The sequence below is a fragment of the Convolutriloba macropyga genome, chromosome 5 (assembly GCF_964194025.1).
Source record: "Convolutriloba macropyga chromosome 5, txConMacr16.3, whole genome shotgun sequence".
NCBI classification, from domain to species: Eukaryota; Metazoa; Xenacoelomorpha; order Acoela; family Convolutidae; genus Convolutriloba; species Convolutriloba macropyga.
This window is the reverse complement of record NC_134472.1, coordinates 27608376-27628298: the sequence shown is the minus strand read 5'-3', so window position 1 is coordinate 27628298 and position 19923 is coordinate 27608376. Positions and strand designations below refer to the sequence as shown.

At 29.3% G+C, this 19923-nt stretch overlaps 1 protein-coding gene across 1 annotated transcript in view; it reads left to right on the top strand.

Annotated features, from left to right (window-relative positions):
* The first annotated feature begins 555 nt into the window (after positions 1-555).
* Positions 556-19923, top strand: part of LOC142339921 (uncharacterized) — a 50424-nt gene continuing 31056 nt past the window's right edge. The window contains exons 1-2 of the mRNA XM_075390281.1: positions 556-678; positions 5264-5369. Coding sequence (XP_075246396.1) covers positions 627-678; positions 5264-5369 — 158 coding nt within the window. The 5' untranslated portion in view covers positions 556-626. The remainder of the gene's footprint in view (positions 679-5263; positions 5370-19923) is intronic.

Sequence of the window (19923 nt, the reverse complement as noted above, 5' to 3'; positions counted from 1 at the left end):
ACCGCATTCATCGCTTTGAACTCAAATCTTACACTTTTACTCAAATTCATCGCAAATCTTACATCTTTTAGCGATTTTCAGCGGTGACACCTCGACCCGGGTTTTCCCGAAATTCATTAATATTGAAGTTTTTCATGTAAAGCGTAAAACGCAAAATTCTGGGTTGGATTAATCGAAATAGACAGTTTTCTGAACAGAGGATGATGTGAACTGTGGCTTTGGTTCTGTTGACCGGTTTATTTGTTTACAATAACCCTTTGGTGACACGTTCTGTGAAGCCGTCTTTCCAACGGTCTGCCTAGGGCTTCATTTAGTTACGCATAGTATGTTCAGGATATCTGAGACTTGAGGCGCGTGCTCCTCATCTACATTTATTTTCTCTAATAAGAATGCGGGGTCTATAAACACTTGCATGGCACTTGTCGATTTACGGACTATCTTTAATCATGATTTCAATATAACGAAAACTATTCAGAAACGATTTTAGGCTGGTTTTCTGCTTAGTTGAAACAGGTTCAGCCTCAATTGGCATTGAACTTAATTAATTGTTTACGTATTTACGATCATCAAAGGGTCAAAACGGATTGTAGAAGTTTTATTGTTCAATTCTAGACAGCATTGAAACCATGAACCGAATTAGCCAAATATCTTTCATCACTTTTACTTTTTTGATAGCAGGTACGTTACATGAAAAGTTATTGATAGCTCATTACGCTGCAAATTTTTCATATCTCAATCAATCCCGGGTTTCAGGCTAAAACTCAATAATGGATTACTTTGAGTTCAGTTTGGTGAGCTAGTTTAAGCTTAAGTGCCAAGAAATATCTTCTGTGGGTTAGCAAAAACAAAATAGAAACATTTATTCGAATTTTCATCTCATTTGATGCAGAGACTTTAACGAAATACTTATTAGTTGTTCAACAAAACTTTTTTCCTCGGTTAATTGTTCCGACCCCACGGAAATTTTTTTTCACAGCATTCTGAATTACATTCAAAATTACATTTCACCCCACAAAAAAAAATCAATTTTCTGTTCCTAATAGACAAAAAGCAATAAAAAGACTAGTTCTGGTCTCATAGGGAAGTTGACTATTAAAAAAATTGAATTCTAATTGAGAGCTCTTGTTTCAAGAAAATCTTGCACTTTTTGTTTTTTTTTTTCGTGTCACCATGAGACTAGTCACTTTTCACATTCGAGGTTCCGTTAATGACAAACCTCATTTACTATCAAATGAAGCCCAATGAACAAAAAAATTTTTTCCAATGGATCGCTCATGTATTTTTTGGATTCGTATCTCAGTTTTCGTAATATTAAATTAAATTTTGATTTTCTTTTTGAGATTTTACTAAATTTTTGAAATCCTATGGCATAATCTCTTGACTAAATGTGCAATAGGTTGCGTAATGAGTTTTAAGTGAACCTATATAATACTTTGAGTGGACAGCTAATGGCTGTTAAGAACTTTGAAAATTAATCTCGTTAGCGCTTTTATCTTCTAACTCTTGGTTATATGACTTCAATGCCACAAGATTTCAAATTTTTTGTTTAATTTTCAGACATTTCGTTTTACTGATTCCTTTTGAAATATTATCACGTTATCCTAATATTGATGGCTCCCATTGATTTAGCGAAGACGTTCAATGGATAATAGATAAAGTTTTCGGGAAAAAACCTATGGCTTAAATGGTTTCAACACTTTCTTCTTGCACTTTTCTACAGAATTTGTTGTTTTTGCCTCTATTTGTTTTTTTCATAGACATATTGTGATGCCTTGTTGATTACCTATGCATCCTTGTCCTTACATCGGGGCACAACTGAGCGTATTTATTGACTTTCCTGGAAAGTTAATGAATTTAAAGCCTGTAAAGACTATAATTTTTTTGAAATTTTTTTGAACATAATTCAATCTTAATCTTTTTGATAGAACCAGTCTGCAAGTTGTATCAACATTAATCAGGTCTTGAAATGTTGAATTTCGACCTTTTAGGAAACTCCAAGGGAAAACTAGACCCTGCTTTAGTTTAACAATACCATGGAATAATACGTTTATAGTGAGAAAAACTAAAAGAACAACATCAGCATTAGATGAAGCAATTAATACATTTATAAAAAATAGTCTAACTAAATGTAAACCTTTCTATGAAAAAATTGAACAAAAGAGAACAAATGTGGCTTGTCAGGCAGGACTTCAACAGCTCTAAATAGTTCAGATAACTTGCATCAACTGCCTAATTTTTGAAATCAAATAATTGTTTCCAGCCGACTTTTGGTGGGATGGAACTATATACTCAAATGGGATTTTTTTGTTCAGACAATTTCGGACGATCGATATAATCATCGTAGAGAAAAGTGAGTGGTATCATTAAAAATCCCGTCTATCGTAGAGTTCGAAAAGAAAAGACTTTTTGATTTTCAAAGTTTTCCAGGAAGTATCGAGGTTTAAATTTGGTGTGAACAGTAATGTTTGGCATGATTTTGATTCATTTTTTTGTTCAACTTAAAATTTTTCTAAGAAAACCAATTCAAAATTATCTTTTATGCTGCAAATGAAACGTCCATGTGTTCCTAACAGACGAAAAGCCATAAAAAGGGTAGTTTTCGTCTCATAGGGAAGCTTATTATAATAAAAATGATTTTTATTCGAGAGCTGATCTTTTAGAAACCATTTAATTTTTGAAATTTTTTTCAAGTCACTTAGAGACTAGTCATTTTTCAAATCCGCGCTTTGTTCATGACAAACTTCATCTACAGCCAAAAAGTTCCCAATGAACAAATAATTCAATTTATAGGAATCGCTCATTTTTTTATGGCATCGACTATAAGTTTTGATAATTTTTTTTTGAAAATTTGACTTTCTTTTTCAGATTTTAATACTATTTTGTAGTCCTATGGCCTAGACTTGTTGACTAAAGTTGCAATAAGATTCCTAAAGAGCAAAAGTTGAACCAATGTAGTAATTTGAGGGGACAGCTAACGGCTCTTAAGACTTTTAAAAAAATTGTCCGAAATTTTTCTTTGCACATTAACCGATCTTAAACTTGTTTCTCTGAACTGTAAGTAAATCTCACTATTGACAGGACCCCCTTCCGTTGTACTGCAACCAAAAATAGTCTGATTAGCGGTTTTATCTTCCAACTGTTGTCTTTATGACTAGGATTCCACAACTTTTTTGTAACTTTTTTTAAATTTTGGTTTATTTCATATTTTTGGATTCTTTTAAAGTGTTATCACATTATCCTATTATACCACTTTTCGTCGGCAAAAAATATTGTTGTTAATGTTTTTGAAAATAAAAATTTTTTTGAATAGTTCAATTTTCAATGGCTTCGACAATTTTTTTCTTAATTTTTTTTTCAATTTGCTGTTTTTAACTGTTTTTCACTCTTTATGTAGTCGTAAAAGTTTGAGAGACCTCATAATCTATAAATGAGTGTTAAACGAATGAATTGACTCAAAGCAGGAGGTTTCTAGCAAAAAGCATTAAAGTTTATGCTATTATTCGGTTTCAAACGTTTTTTAAACTTTTTAGTTTTTGTTGTTATATTTGACAACTTTTAATCTAATTCTCATCATCGATAGGCCCTATCCGCTTCCCTGTAGTTCGAATATTGAAGGTGCTATTGATATTACGTTGTAACCACTGTCTTGTTTGTCGAAAAATATGCATTTCTATAAAAGTTTTGTCAGTGAACAAAATTTGCTCTTTTTTCTCTTCTTTAAGCACATTCGCATAATAACAGATCACAATGATTTTGAAATGAAATCCAATTTAACAGATTCATTTTTTCAGCATAGTTTTAACTGAAATATTTTAATTAGCATTTGAGATTAAAAAAAACATAATATTCAGACAACAACGAAGGATTTTAATTGCTTCAATAATTTGTGTTTTCGGATTTTTTTCAATCTTTAGTCCGTTTCAGCTGTTTAGTCTAACCGAAGACAAATTCTATTGGTTTCAATATTACTTTTTCACAAAATTGTCAAAAATATTTTTGTTAGAAGTTAATGGTTTGAAAGACATTCGTAATTTTTAGGTTTAAAAAATATTTTTTAATTTTAGTTTTTCGCCTCACTATTGCTTCTTTTTGTCAACTTGTTAACTAGTTGCAATAATTTAAAGTCCCATCTGCTTTATAGTAACGAAAAAGTAAAGTTAAAGAAGGATTTTTCCGATTGTGTTTTGACGTTGTTACTGGGTGCTTTTAAGTGTAGATGTTGAATTTTTGCAGTAAAAAATGTGTTTTTTTTCTTTTTGCTTATTTTGTTGTTCAATTTTTTCGCCGTAGTCTTTTTAACAGTGTGAGATCTCGTGAGCGCTTTAAAGAGGCATGGTTGTATGTAATTCATTTAGTAGTTTATGTAACGATTTTTTAAAATCAAATATTAATTTGATTATCTCTTCAATTGGTTGATAGTTATGTCAAAAATGTAGATGAGCGCGGGTTGGAACATCATGTGCAAATGGAAATTACCGAGCCTCCTTGTTTAGAGTTTTAAATTTGTTTGCTGGTTCCTACGGACATAATTAATAAAAAAGGTAAGCAAAGAATAGTAAGCTAAACTCATACCAAGAAAATCGTTCTTAAAAAAAAAGACCCACGCTGTCATCGCTATTCATATATCTTTTTTTCCATTATTTTGTGCGGTGAAGATATTTGGTAAATTAAGCAGTGAATTGTTGTCAGAATTGTAATTTTACGCGGCCAAACTTTTTTTCACTGCATTTACCGCATTCAAAACTAAAAATTGCAATTCTTGCATCTTTTCACGGCATTCATCTCAATTCTTAGCGTTGTCACCTTCTTTCTTTGCTTTCTTCTACCGTTCTTTTTAGCGTTGTCACCTCGACCCGAGGCGCTCAATGTGCGCTTGAATCGGCCTCTGAAGAATCGGCCTCTGATGGCCTTTTTAGAATCGACCAGGCCTTGTGCTTTCTTATTTCTTGTTCAGGTCTTATTTCTTTACCAAAAGACTGCTTCAATTAGAGCATGGTTGATGAATTTGCAAATTTTATTCATCCGCTTTTTAATATGGAATATTAATTTTAATGAATTTAAATCCCTTTAGCCGGGTTTCTATGAAATCGTTAATAAATTAAATTTTCTGCGCCTTCTCTCAAATTGTCAAAACATTTACATTCACTTTTTGCGGCGTAATATAGACAGCAGTTTCATATGAAAACAAAGCGTGTAGAAAGATATCCATATAAACAATCAAGTTGTTTACCAGCAGATTTTAGCTATTTATTTTTTGATAAAGGAGTTGTAGGCGAGGACGTTATCAATGGTAGCTCAACTGTTGGTACTTTCACTTTCGTCATGGCCAACTCACGGACATCCTTGGGTGCCTCATGCTTGAAATTCAGGTAATTTCTGCTACACATAATCAAGGCTGTTCATAATGAATTGTAATTCTCCTTTCAAAAGATAGCGCCGCAAATATGCAAATGTACAATGTTTGCATAGTATTTAAGAAGCTAAATTCTGTCTCTAAATTTTTATTGCCTAAGACATTAGTGTAACAATATCAATACTTTGTGTCAATTAATATCAAAAGTAGTGGATAAAACAAGGGATTCAACCACCAGTAAAATTTGTCCCTTTCTCTTAACGCTAATCGCGCATGTCGAATCGGGCCAAATTTTACTGTTTGTTGAATCCCTTGTTTTATCCACTACTATATATTAGCTCTAAATTCAATAAAAAAATCAATTAAAATCAAAAATAAAAACAAAAAATCAAAAAATCAAAGCAAAATTTACATTTCACTCTTTAAGAGTGATTCACTCTTATTCGGAGTGATCCCCAGTAGAAAAGATCGCTCTTTTTCGCTCTTAAAGAATGAATCCCTCTTTTTTGATATTTTTTATTTTTCTATACTTTTTATTTCAAATTATCTATACTTTTCAATAAATTTATATTTTCTTTTATTTTTTCTACATTTATTCCATTATTAATAAGAAATGATACAAAATTATAGTATTTACATGAAAAACTATCAGTGAAACTGCTTCGCAGATCCTCTGTTTGGTTAATAACTAAAGAACTTACAGCTCTAGGACTTTGCCAACTAGGATTAATTGTTTTATCCGCGAAGCGGTTACACCGATCAGTTATATCAGGGAACCTGCTTTGCAGATTTCTACTAAATCCTCTAGTCAATTCTATATCTGGATGTTGTTTCTTTACATGAGCCCGTATCCGATCATATCTCACAACAGAAGTACAATATGAACAATTAACTTTAGCTGAAGTACAACTTCTACATGTATACTTACCCTCATCAAATTTATTTACTGGTTTTATATAATTACACTTATTACAACATCTAGTTAATACTTCTGAGCTGGGGTTAAGGTTAGGGTTGGGGATAAGGTTAGGGTTAGGGTTGGGGTTAGGATCTGAGTTAGAGTTGTTTTGCTCAACGGAGTTGTTTTGCAAATTCGCAGGATAATATTAGCTATGCTGTAGAATCGGTGTACAAACTTTGTGGATCAGTGAAACTGCTTTGCAGATAATATTTAGCCATGATTTCAATTAAATCTTTAGTATTATCTTTAGATGTGATACACTCTGCTAAATATTTATTTCCTAAAGTATTGAGTGTATTAGTTTTACATCTCTTATCTAAAATCAAATCAAGGTCTAATTCTTTTTTATCTTTAACAAAATTTATAATCTCTTCTCTAATTTCTTCATTATTTATATATAGTTTATTTAAAAACCTTCCTCCTTTTCTATTCAAAATTCCCATCTCTTCATTGACGAAGTCACAGTTACACTGATCAGTATAACTGCTTCCCTGATCAGTATAACTGCTTCCCTGATCAATATAACTGCTTCCCTGATCTATATATTCCTCTTGGATCATGGAATCTGCTTCGCAGATCGAGGAATCGGACTTTGTCCGTGTTTCACCTTCCAACACTTCTCCATATCCAACATTAACTAATGTATTTACTCTACTCAACATTGTACTTGCTCCCATTGCTACAGTTCCAGCATTTCTTGATATTGAATCAGGATAAAAACAATTAATTATAAATAAACCTGTGCCTATAATTCCAACAATATTTGATAAAATTTTCATACCCTTTCCCTTAATCACCTCTTTTGTTAAAACATCATTCTGAATTTTAATATTATTTAAAGTAAAAAGTTTATTAAAATAAAACTGATAATTATCATGATTAATAATATTTCTATCTGTTGCATTAATCATTAGTGGTTTCATATATGCTATAAATTTATTTATATCTTCTATTTCTAAATCATCTTTTAAACTAAGAGCTTTTAAATCAAGGAAACCAACTCTTGAATCATATATCATTGTTCTATTACTACTAATAATAATAAAAGTATTTTCCTTTTTATTATAATTAATTATACCATAACGAAGTTCATCTGACATTCCATCTGTACAATTATAATAGTTACTATTTAATTCACTAATTATTTTATTGAAGTCATGTTCACATTTATATATCTCATTAAAGCTTTTAAATAGGTCAGGTCCATTATAAGTTGTTAAATAAATAGTATCACAACTCATTCTTGCTGTATTAATTATTTGAGCTGGTTTATGACACATTACAATCATTTTAATATTAGAATGTCTACCTTCAGTAAAATAATAACCTATATCCTTATTTAACCTATCACCCATATCATCAAGTACTATTACACAATTTTGAAATTTATGCATATTATTTTTTGTGATCATATTTATATCACATTTATTAAATCCAGTATAAAACTTATTAGACTAAGGATCTATCCAGTCTCTGTCATCTTTACAAACTATAACTATGGACCTTTGGTCTTGATCTTGAACTTGATCTTGATCTTGAACTTAATGTTGAAATTGATCTTGAACTTGATCTTGATCTTGATCTTGAACTTGATGTTGAACTTGATCTTGAACTAGATCTTGAACTTGATCTTGATCGTGAACTTGATGTTGAACTTGATCTCGAACTTGATCTTGAACTTGATCATGGTCTAAGTATAACTTTAAGTATTTTCTAATAAAATATGTTTTACCCGTTCCAGTTCCACCATAAACAATAGTATGTAGTGGTGACTTTTCATTCAAATCTAACTAGACTCCTATTCATAAATCCACCAAAGCTTTCTTCTAAATTTGTACATCTACTTGGTCTTGAATCATATATTATATAACAAATTCCAATTAAAATAATAAAAATAAAAACTGCACTACCTGTTTCCATTTTTATATAATAAATATAGATTTGATTTAGATTTAGACTTAGACTTTTAATTAGACTTAGATTTAATAAATTTATTATATAAAAATGCTCATCCTAACTTTTGAGGAATTCAATAATAAATTTAATATTGATAATAATGCAATGAGTGATATCAGAATAAAAGATATAGGTAAAGATATAAGTCTAACACCAATTGAGATTGTAATGAGAGATCAAACTCCAGATAGTATCAGGGATCCTAACTTCAACATTATTGTAAATCTACATCCAACTGAAGGTACACACTGGGTTTCAGTTATAAGAAGAGAAGGTGGTCCTGTGTATTACTTTGATAGTTTTGGTGTAGAAACCCCACCATTATTCCTAGAAGAATATGTTGATCTAGGCTCTAATGAGAGAATACAACAATATGATGAATCTTATTGTGGGGCTTATTGTTTATATATGATCTATCTTATTGATAGAGGATTTAGAATTAAAAATGCTTTGAATATTCTAGTTAACCAATGTAAATATCCAGGAATATATAATGAGTGTTCCTGTTTAAGTTGTAGTAGAGGTGGTGATAAAGATAAGGATAATGTTAATGATAATGTTAATGATCTACGAAGTAGCTTTGCTAATAATGATAATGATAATGTTAATGATAATGATCTACGAAGTAGCTTTGCTAATAATGTTAATGATAAGGACAATGTCATTGATAATGATAATGATAATAATAATGATAATGATAATGATAATGATAATGATAATGATAATGATAATGATAATGATAATGATAATGATAATGATAATGATAATGATAATGATAATGATAATAATAATGATAATTTTATATATCTAATTGATGAAAAATATCAAAAGAGTAAATCTAATAGGAATAGCAATAGTAATAGCATTAGTAATAATCCTACTAATAATATCCGTGAAGCGGTTTCACCGATATCTGTAAACATAAATGATGATCTATATTCATGGTTAAATGATGATGATATAATTACTGAAGCCGCATTCCCAGATAACTTTAGATGTATAATATCTGTTCCTAGTGAATGTGGTAAGACATTCTTATTGAAAAAACTAATTCTAGCTAGTATATACTTTGATAAGCTATACATCATCGGATCTACTGGTGATCAGTACCATGGTATAGAAAGAATAAACCCAAAAGCAGATGCTGAATTTATTAAAGATATAAAAGATTTACCATCTCCTGATAAACTACCCAAAGACTTAAAGAAACTGATGATATGTGATGATGTTAGAGCCAAAGAACCAGTTATTAATGAATACTTTTGTAGAGGTAGACATAATAACTGTAATATGATACATCTTAATCAAAACCTGTTCTCTCTGGATAGGCAGAGTGTTAGAGAGAACTGTAATCTATTTATTTTATTTGAACAGAGAGGTAAAGTCCTCATATCTATATATCAAGATTTCTTTATTAATGTTGAACTTAGTTATAATGATTTTGCTAATATATGTAATAAGGTATGGAAAGAGCCTTATAATTATATTGTCATTGATATAACTAAAAATAAAAATATTAATGGTAAACTAAGAATTAATTGGGATCGGAGAGTTTTGTAGTATAGTTTAAGTTTAAGTATCAGGGAACCCGCTTCGCAGATAAGTGTAAGTCTAAGTACAAGTCTAAGTATCGGGAACCTGCTTCGCAGATAAGTATAAGTATAAGTATCGGGAACCTGCTTCGCAGATAAGTATAATTATAAGTATAAGTATCAGGGAACCTGCTTCACAGATAAGTCTAAGTGTAAGTATAAGTATAAGTCTAAATCAAATGTAAAGTAAAACTTAATACATCACCATTAAAGTCTGTAGGTCTTCCATGCTCATCTTTAATATGAAATTCTATATATTCTATTCTATCTTTAGTTACATTTTGATACAAGATATTAGTTGGTATAATATTTATCAAGTAACCTGGTGGTTCAGTTATATTAAAAGTATATAGTATGTGTGTATCTTTACCATTATCTTTGGCTCCAGATATCACATTACAATGAATGTTAATAGTTCTAAAACCCATAATATCAATAATTTTCTGAGATTTATATCTACCTTTTTTATAAGTTATTTTTCTAAATCCTAGTAATGAGGCTAGTGAGTTTTCTACATCAAAGCTGAGTGCTCCTCGTTTTATTTCCATTAAACATTTCATCGTATTCTTATCAGGTTCTATTTTAACATTACCATCAGTTTCTTCTTTTATTAATTCTGCTATGTCAGTTAACTTATATGCTCCCGGTGTAATAGTTGAATATAGCAACGGGATTCCTTTAAAATTATGATTAAGTATAGATGTAAAGTTTGGGCTTGAGGTAGAGATAGGGTTAAGGTTAGGGTCAGAGATAAGAGCCCGAGGTAAAGCTTCATCATCTTCTATAACAGTACTAGCATATAAGAATTGATTATTTCTCCTATTCACATTAAACACCGAATTATAAACAGATAACCTAATTAAACCTAATTTTGTTGTATTAAGTATAGGTTCACTAAAGTTAAACTTTTCTGTTGGTTTTATCATTCTAAAGTTAAGTGTATACTCTTCTTTAATTTTAGTTAAAGCTTCGTGTATATTTTGTAGTTCATATAAAATCAAGTTGTCTGTCATTTTTTATCTAATAAAAATGGATTTTAATTTGGATACAACTTATGGTTATAATAATGATATACATAAAAGTAAGATTATAAAATATATACCTAATAACCTAGCAACAATGAATACGGTTAATACCAATATTAATATCATACTCAATAGAGGAGAGAATCACTTAAATTTGCGTGATTGATATCTAGAGATAGAGTTTGTTGTATCAGATGATGCTGGTGGTGTATTTGCTAATGATGCTAATATTAGAATAGTTAATTATGGTATGATGGCATTGTTCAGTTTAATTAAGCTTAAAACTAGTGGAGGTAGGACTATTGAATATATAGATCATTGTCATCCTAATCTATTGATGTATAAGTTATTAACTAGTACTGTTGATGAATATGAGAGTGGTTTTGTAAGAAATCAGGGCAATAGAGATAGTCAACTTAAAGGTGATCATATTGCTGCACAACGAGGACATATGTATATGATGATTAAGATGAGTGATGTATTTGGTTTCGTAATTGATTTAGAAAAGATTATATATGGTTTAGGTTTTAAACTAATTTTTAAAAGAAATAATAATGATAGAGCTCTATATAGAGTTAATGCTAATCCTGGTGCAGTTGCCAATGATGGTAATATAGAAATTAGAGATATATCATGGTGTGTACCTAGTATTGATCCTAGTAATGATAATAGAATTATTGTGCAAAAGGATTTAAGTAAAAAGTATAATGTTATTATGACTTTAGTTATTATGAAAGAAAGACATTTTATAGGAATGTACCCTTCTTCTTGTTCGATTTAGGTAAGGAAAGTGGTATGGAAAAACCGCAATATATAATAGTTGGTTTTGAAAATAATAATGTTAATGAACAAACTCATGATGCAAGTACATTTGATGTAATGAATGTTACTGAATGTTATTGTAAGATTGGTAGTGAGTTTTATCCTGAGGATAGAATGAATATTAATTATGGAACCAATAATTATAATGAGGCTTTTAAAGAGATTGTTAGCTTTAATAAAGATTATAATGGGCTACCACATAAAATAAAACCATATATAAATCATAGAACATTCAAAAGTAAATATGGAATATATGTATTCGATACTAGATATCAAAGGTATCATATAGGTCCACAACCAATACAACCTAATTTTAAATTTAGTGCTGCAGTTGCAGATGTTATATGTCATGCATTAGTATTAACTAGGAAGGTTATTAGTGTGAATAGTGATGGTAATAAGATGGTTGATATAATATCATAGATATAATTTAAGTCATAGATATAATTTAAGTCATAGACATAATTTAAGTCATAGATATAACTCTAGAGATTATAATTTGAATTATAATTTTAGATATAACTCTAGCGATAATTATAATTTTAGATATAACTCTAGCGATAATTTATAATTATAGTATAATATAGTTATTGTTATAATTATATACTTATACTTATACATAACCATATACTTATACTTATATTTATAGCTAGTCAGCTCTAATTGTTACTCTTGTTAATACCTAACTATTTCTTATTAGTATTAACAAAACCTTTAGCATAAATAATATTTAATTTCTTTTTATTCTCTAGAGCCAAGCCTCTAGCTTCAAGCTTAACCTTGGGCTTGGGCTTAACCTTAGGCTTAGGCTCAGTTTTCGAGCTTCTCTCGCGGGTGGAACCCGTAGGCTGAGGCTTAATAACAACAAAGGGATTATACTTTTTAACTTCCATTATTTTTTATATATAGAAATGAGTCTTTTAAATAAGTTCAAAACTAATTCATATTGTGTTGGAGGTAGACATTATAGTTGTACTGTTAATATAAGAGGAGCTATTACTTCAAAAGGAACTAAGATGTTAAAAGGTAATTGTGTTTTATGTAGAAGGAACAAATCAATGACAGTATCTGATGCAACAATAGAAGCAGAAGGACTTGAAGATTTTTTTGAAAATGTTGGTAGGGCTACAGTTAACTTTGGAAAGAAAGTAGCTAATAATCCAGTAAGAGCATTAGAAGTAGCAAGTAAAATAGGAAGTGCAGCTGCATCTAGAAACCCTAGAGCTGCTTTATCAGCCACACCTGATTTAATGATTTAATTAAATTTGCAACTACTGGTGAAGGTATAAAAGTAGTACAAAAAGGAAGAGGGTTATACTTAGGTACAAAGAAAAGATAATTATTTGATTATAATTATGATTTTATTATGTTTATGATTATGATTATGATTATGATTATGATTATGATTATATCCATGATTATATCCATGATTATATTATGTTTAAGATTGTGATTATAACTAAGATCATGATTATATATTTATCGATAAATATTAATACTAATATTATTTTTACTAAAAACATTGTTATTACTATGCACTAATATCTTTAATCTTAAAAATACTCAGCTTGTTTTTTTTATTCCTCTTATAATCCTCATATAACTTAACAAATTCATTATACTCATCATTATCTATTTTATTATCATTCATTGATTTAGTATATAGTTTATTAAACTTATCACTAAACTGTTTACTTAAAATATACGTTTGTGAATACTTTATAATTTTATTTCTAATTTTAGTATTAATTGTTTTTGATAATGAACCACAAACAGTTGCTGTAGCAAAAGCTGTTGGTATAGAATAAGCTAATCCTATACCTGTTAATGAAACTGATGTTGTTGTTGCAGTTGTTGCTATTGATGATAATAATATTTCTGTTATCTCAGCTATGTTAATATAATTCTTATATCCACTTAACTTCTTATTATAGTTACTAGTTTCAGTTTCATAATAACTTCTAATATCTTTTATAATGTTAATATTGTTGTTAAATTTATTATTAGCTTGTATCTTTTCGTTTATTAATCTTTCTGATACTGATGACAAATCTGGATATAGTAATCTCTCACTCGGTGCTGTTGGATTGGTCATTGCTTTGCTTATTTTTATTAGTAAAAATTTTTCTATTTCTTTCATTATATCTTCATGATTAAAACTATAATGCATCTCAAGTCTGTCTTTCTCTTTTTTATCAAGTAACTTACTTTGTAAAAGTATAGCAATTATATATTGTACTATAACACCTCTAAGAGATTTATTGTATTCTTTCATTTCTCTCAGACCGTTAGTAAACATTTCATCTAGTTGTATGTTAATGATATTCTGATTAAACTTATTATTATCAAATTCTTGCTTTAATTGATTATATTTAGAGATAGTATCTGCAGCAACTTTATTACAAAACTTAACAGTATTTCTGACTTCATTTGTTGATTCATTAAACTCATTAATTAGTTCTTCATTAACTTGTGTTTCTTTTAGTTGTAATGTTTTAGTTGTAACTTTATCAAAGCCACCTTTTCTTAGTTCAGTTATGTTTTTACTTAAAATGTCTATTTTATTAGAAGAGGATAATTAGTTATTGTCACAATACTCTTCATTAACAACATCTTTTTCATCTCTAGGAGGATGAACATTTGTAATTTTATAGGTATCCTTCATATCAATATCATCATTATCTTCCAGGAATAACCCACGAGCCTTACTTAGTGTTAAGTTGTTTGTTAATGTTGATGTTGATTTATGTTTAGCTTGATTGAATCTATTTCTTGTCATTATTTATTTTAAGAAATATATTTAATGATTCTAAAACCTTATTATTAGATTCAAAATCAAACTCAGATTTTAATAATTCCTGTTCGTAATATTTACCTTCTATTATCTCACCATTAATATCTCCTATTTTATAAGTTGGTGGTTGTGTTTTTAGAACTTCATTAACTTTAAACAATTCTCTATTCCAATTAGAAGTGTAACCTTTAGAGAAGATATTACGTTTATCTACATTTCTAACATAATCACCAACTTTAAGTTTAGGTTTAATATTCTTAAAACAAAAAGTGTATTTAACTTTATCAGGATTATTAGAAGCATCAACTGGTGTCATATTAATTGTTGAGTGAATGTTATTGTTATATGTTACAACAGCATCATTTAATATATTTACCCAATTACCATCACCACTGATGAACATAACATAGGTTTATTTATTATGTGTAATAATGTTCTATTGAATCTCTCTATGAATACAGCCTTTAAATAACTATAAGTAGAATATAGCTCTATCCCTGAAGAGGCTTTGTCGGTTCCATATTCTTTAAGTAAAGCTTTAAATGTTTTATTGTAAAACTCACTACCTCTATCTACCCATAACTTTTCTGGTTTTCTAGGTTCAGAGCCACCTTGTGGATGTTCACTTAATACTATTTTAAAACCATTAGTTATAGATAAGCCCGATTTATTCTTTAATGGAATAGCCCATGCATATTTTGTGAATATATCTATAACTGTTAATATAAACTTATAATTATTATTGTATTTAATTAGAGATGACTTATCAATTAAATCAGCTGACCATGCTTCATCTTTATATAGTGGTATTATTCTTTGTCTTTTAAACTTTGTTATTTGAGGACTGAATACTTCTTTAGCTAGTTGTTGTCGTTGTTTTTCTATCATTATTCATTTACCATAGCTAAAAACAAAATTATCTAGTTGCTCGTGATTAATAATATTCATAGATAATAGTTGCTTAGATATATCTAGCATTTCATCATATAACCCATCATGACCAGCTTTTGTTTCTAGTATTAATAATTCTAGTCTTTCTACTAAATTATTCGAGTTGCCATTTAATCCCCTGCCAATTATATCATCTCTTACCCCCATTATACGTTTTATTGTTCTATATCTAGCGCTTTTCGTATCCCCTTTTCCTAAATCATATCTAATATCCTTTAAAAACCTTTTAATTTTGTTTTCATCTTCCTCAATATTATCATCATATGTTACATTTGATTTAGTAAGAAAATCAGTAAATCCATCTGAAAACTCATATACATTATCCCTAAGTAAAATGCACCCTGCTCTAGAGTTATATTAACACCATTCATTTTATATCTCCTAGTGGGTAAATCTATGAGTTCTAATTTTAATTGAGGATTAGTTTGAGCCCCCATGTCATGAAGAAGTTTGGCTGTCTTTGTATCAACAAAAACTGGTGCTATATCTTGAGTCCCCTTTAACGTTTCACCAATCTTGGAAGCAGTTTCATTAAGCTGGGAACCAGCTTGCTCGATCATCTTAGTTTGTTTATCTAACTCTTGATTTTGCCAATCTATTGCTCTTAATGTTTGTTCAATTAATGCTAGATTCTGTTCATTGTTTGCGTTTATCTGCGAAGCAGTTTCATTGATAGTTTTGGTTAGAGGATCAAATAAATCTTTTATTTCACCATAATATTCTTGTTGTTTTAATTTATCTTCTAATCTATTTCTTCTGTTTTGTTTTTCTAGATTATTTAATTCGATAAGTTTATCTAGTTTAGTCATTTTATATTTAATGAAAAAATATAATAAGAGTAAAAAATGGATAATGAAAACAGCTTCTCTCTTAATATAAAAAGATGTTTAGCTTGTAAAAGACGTTTTAATACTATAGATGAGTTTATTGATCATATTAAGGAACCAAATCATGATGATTTAATAATTTCAACTTATTCTAAATATGTAGATGGTGCTAAGAAGATAATAAAATTTCTAGAATAGAATAAAAATATAATAGCTGGAGCTACACTATATAAGAATACAACCATGGGAGACATTATGGAAAAATATATGGCTCAGATAATGATTTATAATATACTAACTACCAACCATATGGATGTAATGAATGAATTAGGTCTATAATTATTTGTTATAAAAATTAACAAAGCTCATTATATAATATAATAGCAACTTCAATTAACTTTCTGTCATCATTAATGTTTAGTTCTAGAATATTATTAACCAGTAGGTCTTTGTCTCCATCTAATGATAATTGGCAGATCATTTTTATTAAATCTATTTTGAATAGAATAGATTCTCATCATGAAGATAGCTTTTAATATTATATACATAAAATCTTTTATCATCAAATGTGTTTAGACTAATCTTACTTGTTTTTGTTGTTGTCATGTTATCACCAACTTTTTGTATTCTACATTCATCTACTGTTCTCTGTGTATTATTCATTAATGCATCATCATAATCTTTGTGCCTAGCATTATTATGCTTCTTTATTCCTTTTTCTTTAGTGTTTTTAGGATAATTTTTGAAGCTTTATGTTTTGGGGGACAATGCTATAAATTCCTCAATAATCCTACTTCCCAGCTCGTGCTTAAACTTGCCGGGGACTTTATTATTAGTTTTTATAGGTATGTCTAGATTACTTAAGTCCATATGCTCATCACTAACTTTACCTTCACTATAACTTAATACGAAACTGTCCGTATCCATATAGTGAAGTGTTAGATCTTTGAGGGATGGTTGTAGAATATTAAAGAATACATCATACATGTGTAATTTACTTAATTCTAAGATAGTAACACCTACATATACTGGAGAATCATATTCTATTTTTTTCTTTATATATTCAATTTGGCTATAATCTCTATATCTAGTTATATTCATAAATGTTGGTTTACTTACACTTTTCATCATCTTTTCTTCATCATGCAAGAACTTGCTTTGAAAGAAGTGTAGAGGATTCATGCACATTCTTCCATATAATGAGTTATTCATTAATTTTCTTACATCCTTTTCTGCTTCAGTTTTAGCTGCTGCTCTTTTATTTGTATTGTTTTGAATATAATCGCTACATATATAATCTTGTTTAAATTTAATTACTCTATGTATTTTTGTTACTTTTACTCTAATCTTAACATAGAACTTTAACATCCTATAATGAACCATATATTCTGTTTTGTTGTTTTGGTCTAAGATTAATTTCTCGGATCTTGCTTTACTTTTCTCTCTTTGTCGGTATCCCAATTCATTATCATTTATCTTTCTTTTATTAGGCATTAGTGCTAACTGTTTTGTTTTCTCTTTACATTCATTAGTATAATCAATATCACAAACTATATAGTAACCATGATCACTATCATCTGGAGTATTCAATATTACATCGAGGAACCCGCTCGCGGATCTAGAGTAGTAGTAGTAGTAAACTGGAAGTCCTTATAAGGTAACTTTGCATAACGATATAGGTTGTTTGCGTCTATGTACCATATGGTCTTACCATCACTGTTACCTATATATCTATCACCCATTATTCCACATATATAACCTCTCTTTGCTCCAACAAAATCATCTAGCATTTGTTTATCTTGTAATGTATTTAATGTTACACCGCTTGACATTAACCAACAATCAAAACTATAACCCGGGAGACTAACGTAATGTAGATTGAGCTTGAATTCTTTCATACTTAGTTTAACATATTCATTCATGCAATAGTCTAATATTTCCACATCTTTCTGTAAATACTCTATAGTTAGATATTTTCCAGTTTTATGACTGTTTTCATTATTAAAATTATCTACTTCTTCTTGTGTTGGTAATTTATTATGTAGAGAGGATTTAAAGTCTTCTTTTTTTAGATTACCTATAAGATTATTATAGGAGTCTAAACCAAAGTATTCATATGGATATAATGTTTTAGTTTTACATCCGTATATCTTTGCCATTTGATCTAGAGGCATAGCTAAGAAGTTATAACTGTCTAAGAATTTGAGACAACCAATGCTAAACACCTTAGATTTACCAGCAGCTAGTGGTATGTTATCTACTTTCCTTTTATCATTATTCTGTTTAAAGAGTTCACTGTATAGTAGGTTGAAGTCATAGCCAGAGCCATTATGGAATATTACTGGAATGAAGTTTTGTTGTTTGTATCTTAGATTACATATTTTACATGCTGGTCGTCTATATTTACCAGTTTCATGACAGTGATCTCTTACTTTATTAATACGTGTTTTGCTGCAGATATGACAAGTGTTATTAGTTTCATGATATAATTTATCTTCTTCTGTGAATATCATCTTTTCATTATGTTTGAAATTATTCTCAGTTTCTATTTCTAACAGATCTCTAGCAAATCTTTTGATGCAGCCTAGACCGAAGTAGTGTTTAAGTTACCTTGCCAGGTGTAACCCACAGCTATTGGAAAATGTTCAGCTATTACATATTTACAATCATTAGTTGAGACATCGTTGAAACCGCTTCGTGGATCAACAAAGCAACATTCAAGATCGGCAGTTATAATATTTTTTTATATTCTGACGTTTGTGTTCATTTACAAAAGTAATATATTTTTTCTTAGGACAAACAATCTCTGGTTTGAATGAGGTGGTGCATTCGTGTTTATCAAACTTAACTTGTGAGTTAAACCAATAGGTACACCTATCACAATAATAATAATTAATGTTGTTTTTATTTGGTCGTTCTAAAAAGGTTTCTATATTTTTTATTAGGGCACAGTGTTCTATTTGACCATTACTCCAAACAAGTATTCTTACATCTTTTCTATCTTTATTAAAATCATCCACTTGTTTAAACAATTCTATTTTACCATTACCACAAGGTGTGTATACCCAAATATTAATATTATACAATTTCTGTATTCTTATTATATAAGCAAAATCATCTTCATGTTGTTGTCTTGGTTCAATTAGTTTATCTACATATTTACTTTCTCGAGTTGCATGGTGTGGGGCGGGATGTAGCCAAGCAGTTATAGTTAGTTGTAAGCAATTGTATTTATAACTACGTATATTTAATATCGATTTAGAGTTTTTGAGATCTGGAGGTAAATCTATATAACTACCAATAGATGCTTTAGTTAGTTCAATGTTTAACTGAATACTTCTTATTCCAAGAAACTCAAAATCATAACCATAACCTTCATATATTTCCTTTTCGAAATCTAGCCACCGATTGAAGTCACCATATTCATATATTGCATTATTATTATTATTATAATCAGTATTGAAGAATATTTTAGTAGTTTTAACTTCTTCTTTGGTTTTCTTCTTATAATCAAATTCAGCCGTGATCTTATATTTAAAACTTTTAACTTTTCTGAACTGGTAACAGTTTTTAATTTCTAAAGAGTAATTAGTTGCTTCGTCTATGTCTTCGATGTAATTCCTAGCTTTATCTGTAATATAA